The sequence below is a fragment of the Denticeps clupeoides genome, chromosome 2 (genome assembly GCF_900700375.1).
Source record: "Denticeps clupeoides chromosome 2, fDenClu1.1, whole genome shotgun sequence".
Lineage (NCBI taxonomy): Eukaryota > Metazoa > Chordata > Actinopteri > Clupeiformes > Denticipitidae > Denticeps > Denticeps clupeoides.
Window position 1 is genome coordinate 21,635,872 of NC_041708.1, and position 6,000 is coordinate 21,641,871.

A 6,000-nucleotide genomic window follows, 5' to 3' on the forward strand; every position below is an offset into this window, starting at 1 on the left:
CATATCTGGGACACACACTCTCACACACAGCACAGTCAAAAGCTGTCCTGACAGGACAGTCCGGTGTAGATCTTCAACTCAACCCCACAGAGCTCTTTCGCTCTGCTCCCATCAGTCCTAACGACCGTCCTGCACTCACTCAGTCCCCCATTCAATCCCCATTACCGCCAGGATCCAGATTAAAAACGCCGAAGAGGAGTGCTGGAAAAATGAATGTTTGCCAGCCACGTGGGGGAAATAAAGTCTGGCCACTGAGGCCACAGAGCGAAGGAACAGCATGAGAGTAAAGGATAAGACTCTGAGCCAGATGCAGAGCTGGAACAATTTAGGAAATACAGAGTGGTTCCACCAAAAAGGCTTTTTTTCTCACAGTGCTTGCTAGCGTTGACATTTTAACACGCATCTCTTGGAAGGGGGCTGCTGTGGTTATTGTTGAGGTTTCTGAAATGCACATCAACAGGACTCAGATTTCCAAACCAGCCATAGAAATTGGTCTCCATACGATATAGCACAGAGACAGACTTAGAGGGAGGTGAAAACAGAGAGAGACAGCCCACAGTTTACTAATGTCCATAAACAACTGGATTAGACATATTCCATCACAAGGTCCAGGTTTTTCTTGTCTTCCAAACTGCTAACAAAAACTAACTGTGCTACTCAATACGTTAGAAGACTCTGGACATGTCCACTGCACCCTCACCTATCTAAAGATCTAAAGTCACATTATGGGGCAGCAGTAGCCTAGTGGTCTAGACACTCGCCGATGAAACAGACAACCACAAAGTCACAGGATCAAACCCTGAGTAACCCTGACTGTCCCTGTAATTACTGATTGTAAGTCGCTCTGGATAAGGGTGTCTGGTAAATGCCGTAAATGGAAATGTAAAATGTAAAGGATTTTAACAAGACTGTAGACCTTGCATGGTCACTAATTATAAAACTACTCTCCTGTTTCACGTTTCTCAGAGGAGTTCTTCCTGTTTTACCGAGTCCTGTTTTCTCAATTATGATCACCAGCCTGAGCCAAGACAAAATGACTTTAAGCAGCTCGGATGACCACCTTACAATAAACAGTTTGCCTGCCAGCATGAAACTGTTTGAAAATGTTGAACCAAAGATCAGTGGAAAAGAGAGAAGGAAGAAAGGGATTTTATCCAATTAAAACAATTTAGAGCCTGCGGCAGATTGAGAGGACAAAGAGGAAGGGACGTTCTCCGGGCCTCAGAGCGAACCCGTGTTCTGGATGTTTATGAATGCATTGGTGGCATCCTCTTCAGATGATTTACTGCGTCGATGAACAAAAACAGAGTACCTGACAACCAGACTATATAATGGAAATAAAAAGACAACAAGCGTCTAGCCAAGGACCCTTCCCATCAAAATAAAAACTCCTTTTCCAGCCAGACTTACATAACGGCATAAAATGGACACTAAAAGCTAATGTATTTTAGTGACGGTCATAAATAGTGGATTTGTCCGTGCTCACTGTAATGCACAATGACAACCACTGTTGCGCACTTGCCCCCAAACGGTCATCGCTCCTGCAAACAGCACCCCCGCTGAGTCTTAAAAAAAAAAAAAAAAAAACACGGACGATTCGGCCCTTCAATTGTCTGCAGCTTGGCCGTGCTCTGTGGACACGGCCAACGTCCAGATCTGCTTGTCTGGACAGAAGAAGGTCCGTTCTCTCAGTATTGGGGGAAGGAGGCATTAGATCCAGGCGTCTTGAACAGGGTGTTCTAGGTCAGTCTAGATCCTGAACCAGATAAGAGTGCAGCCTTGTGGTGAAAAAGCCCACAAAACGCACTTGTTTTTTTTTTATATATCTGACCAACTAATATGCATAATAAATGTGTAAGTACTCCAGATGCTAAAGCAAACCCCTATAAACTGGCTCAAAATTTCACTTCACCTGCAACATTTTCAAGAGTTAAGGTCTTTATGAAGACAGCTGGTTATCTCACACACACACGATTATTATCTCTTTATAAAACAGTCAAATTAATATGCATAATTTACGTGAAACTACTGATCTCCGCCTCTTAATTTCACTTAACCCGGCACTTTCTCAAGAGTTTTTCCAAGATGCCTTTATGAGGTCGCCTGGTTCTAACACACCAGCTGCACGGCCACAAGCAAACAGGTCGAATCCGTCACGGATTCGGAGGGGGAAAGCGCACAGCTGCGAAGGCGGTCACGGGCGGCATCCGTGAACACGACGAACAGAAGGCCCGTGATTTCCTCCACCGACGTGGGTTTTTCCCCTCGGCGTCACGCAACAACGTTCCACGCAGCGGTCCACTCGTGGTCGGCGCCTTAGGTGAACCTGCGCAGCCACGCACACCCGGTCAGGCGGACGGATACAGAGCCCCGGTCGCCAATACAACAAGTTTTAAAAAGTGCTCGTCTCTCACGGCACGGTTCGCTTTTCGTTAGCAGGACACGCCGGGCAGGTTCACGCACGTTGACGGCGTCACATAAAAAAAAAAAAAAAGAAAAAAGAAGCCAAACTTACCGGGCACTGCGGACTCGCCGCGGGCGAAGAGGACCAGCACAACTCCGACTATACACTCCAGCGGCCGGGCCCCCGCCATGGTCGACGTCCCCAGCCAGGCGAGTTGATGCGGGAACCGCGAGAGAAGCGACGAGGCCGCGTTTTAAAGGACCGCCGCCCCGCGCGCACGCCGGGGTCTGTTTACGCGCGCGAACCTGCTCCTCCTCCTCCTCCTCCTCCTCCTCCTCTTCCTCCTCTTCCTCCTCCTCCCTCGCTGCGCGCGCGCGCCCGCCGGTACTCGTCAGGTACTCGTCAGGTACTCGTCAGGTACACGCCACCACACGACGTCTGCGTCGGGCTACCGCGAGTGGGGGGGTGAAATAATGCTTGATATCAGTCACCACATGAATCAAAAACGAATTAAACGATGACAGTCTTTTCAGTGGACGGATGTTTACAATAACAACATTATATCCTTACATTTGGACAGCAGCAACGTACATGTACATTACATTTACGGCATTTATCAGACGCCCTTATCCAGAGCGACCTACAATCAGTAGTTACAGGGACAGTCCCCCTGGAGACACTCAGGGTTAAGTATCTTGCTCAGGGACACAATGGTAGTAAGTGGGATTTGAACCTGGGTCTTCTGGTTAATAGTCGAGTGTGTTACCCACTAGGCTACTACCACCCTCAAGTGAGTTTTGTAAATTTGAGGGACCGTGTCTTTCCTGAGAGCAGAAAATTAATTTATAGAACGTTATATAAATGGGGCTTTGTATTATTAATATGATTATCAGGATGAAGGAATGCAGTGAACACTGGAAAAGTCGGGAGCACCGCTGAATCTATATGGCGCCCTCTACTGGTGAAAATGTCGCATTTGAAATACAGAACGTCACTTTCAGAGACACTTTCAGACATGTTGTGATGATTCAGGTTCCATACCTGCGCACAAAGAGAGAGGGTCTCTGGGTTCACAAAATGGGGAAATGTTTGGCCCTTTCTCGTTTATCCGTGAAGAGTTTCTATTAAGCCACAGTGCCAATGTATTAAAGCCAGGCATTCTTTTTTCATGTACGAAGAATGCCTGGATTCTACATTTTCTCTCTATTGTGGTTTCACCCCAAGAAACAGGATAGATGGCTATCGCCTGGCATCTGTTTCTCTCTTTGTGGAAAGTAGTTTCTGAGCGTTTGCCAGGTTGAGGAAATGTGAGAGGCAAGCCAGTCAGGCTGCAATGGCTGCTGTCCATGCAACCAGCAAGCCTTTTTTCTGCCGTGGCACAGAAATGGTTTTGCAACAAGCTGCAGTGTAATGATCACAGGAATTTCCAGCAGTTATTAACATCATTAGCATCAAGAGGTCATGTCTTTTCTTTTTGATTTGATTTCACATTTGACTTTTTTTTTTTCAAATAGACAATGCTAGAAAAGTGCACTGTGATTCCGATATTCTTAGTTCATACAATTTTAAGTCTGCTTTAAATGTAAAAAATAATTCAGGAGATTCAGTTCTTGATTCAGTTCTTTGCCAAAACAATTTGTAAGCTCCACGGAGGTCTGGGTTTGACTGACAAAACAGTCCTTCGCTTCCTCTCTGTGGCCTGATGAAGGGTCTTCAGAGACCACTCCAGCTCTTCTTCACCACTGTGGAGTTACTGTGCTTCTGGGATGGAAAGAAAACAGCCAGACAGAACGTTTTATGTCAAATTTTCACACATACCTTTACTCAGACCTCACTTGCACAAATGGTTTTCACCAAACCACTGTAAACTGCCAAAGAAATCAGTGTTACCTAAAACTGATGAAGTTAAGCTTTCTTGTCATTTCAGCTATATACATGTTAGACAGTACATAGTGAAACGGAATAACGTTTCTCCGGAACCTGGTGCTACATGCAACATTTCAACAGTTCAAGTTACATACATACAAAGTGACATAACGTGCACATGTGCGACAAACTGGGTAAAGACCGACATAAAGTGCAAACACGGGACACAAGCAGTGCAAGGCAGTTAACAAAAAAAACATGTAGACAACAATGAGACAGACAGCGCTAAAAATGAATAAAAAATGTGCAAGGAATAAATAATAAAACTGTACTGTACTTGAGATACTGGAGAAAACCCAAGAGCAACTTGTCGATATAAATTCATACATTAGATTATAACCTCCTCTTGATTTATTACACATGATACATTAGCCTGTTGCAATAGTATAAAACAAATTAAATGCAAATATGTAAAATATGAAACAATATGATATAAAAAGTGAATACACACACCTCTTAAATGGTTGTTTTCTAATGTAAAATAAGAGAATACAAAAATACATTTCCAAAACTTTTAATGTGACCTGTAACCTGTAAAAATTAATTGAAGAAAAGAGCAAAATAAGATTGTTACATAAGTTTGTACACTCTTACACTAATATTTTGTTGAATCACAGAAGACTCAGATTAACCCGAAATGAAGTTGAGATGTCCTGGTAGGATTTTCCTGCCTTTTCTTGGTTGTCTGTTACAGCAAAAGCTGTGGTTCACAGAAAACTTTCAAAGCATCAAAGGGATCTTATTGTTGAAGGGTATCAGTCAGGAGGGGGCTAAAAAAATCCACATTAATGTGTGTATCATGGAATCATGGTGGAGACAAAAAGTGTAGAAAATATGAGACAACTTTGACGAAAACTGGTCAGGGAGACAAGAGACATTCAGCAACACCGAAGGAGCTGCAGGGGTTTCTGAAGTGGTCACCTGTAGTATGGGCATACTGGTTTTGTCCTTCATATGACCACAATCTCCTGTATTCTACTGTAGTTGAATAGAAGGGTTACAAGACAGAAGCTGTTTCTTACAAACTAACAAAAACCCTGGACTGACTAAAGGAAGCACAAAGATTGGACTCTGGATCTATTGAGGAAGGTCAGGTGGACTGATGAGTTCAGATTGACCTGTTTTCCTTGTAAGATGGAAAGCATATGGAATAATGCACCTACCATGCATAGTCTGTACTGTACAAGTCTGTGTAATGATGTGAGCTTGCTTCAGTGAGTTAGGAACATTATGTGGCAATAAAATGAATTCAGCTCAATCTACTGAATGGCCACAGTTTTTCCATCCATGGTGTTTTTCTTTCCTGATGACGCAGGCATATTTCAAGACAACAATGTCGGAATTCATCAGGCTCAAATAATGAAAGAATGGTTCAGGGGGCATGAAACATCATTTTTCACACATTGCCCACCACAGGCAGCTGACCTTTGGTAAGGATAGCTGGTAAGGATAAGGACCTGTAACTGAATGGTTAAAGTCCACTAAGGTTGGACGGTGGTACCGTCCCCACACACTGCTCCCCGTGCACCTTTTCATTTAAATGCTGTGTATCATTTTCACTTTCCGGGTCCAGATCTTGACCCCACTGAGAATCGTTGGCATGTGCTGGCATGTGCTTTTGACATGGCTTGCAAGTACACAGGCTGGCTAATGCAGGTGAACTATGGAGG

The 6,000-nt window shown here is 44.1% G+C and overlaps 1 protein-coding gene across 2 annotated transcripts in view; it reads right to left on the minus strand.

The window, feature by feature from the left end:
• The window catches only part of plxdc2b (plexin domain containing 2b), a 95,435-nt gene extending 92,716 nt beyond the window's left edge, over window positions 1-2,719 (minus strand). For both annotated transcript variants that reach the window (XM_028962016.1, XM_028962024.1), the window contains exon 1: window positions 2,516-2,719. In XM_028962016.1, coding sequence (XP_028817849.1) covers window positions 2,516-2,594 — 79 coding nt within the window. In that variant the 5' untranslated portion in view covers window positions 2,595-2,719. The remainder of the gene's footprint in view (window positions 1-2,515) is intronic.
• Window positions 2,720-6,000: the final 3,281 nt, after the last annotated feature.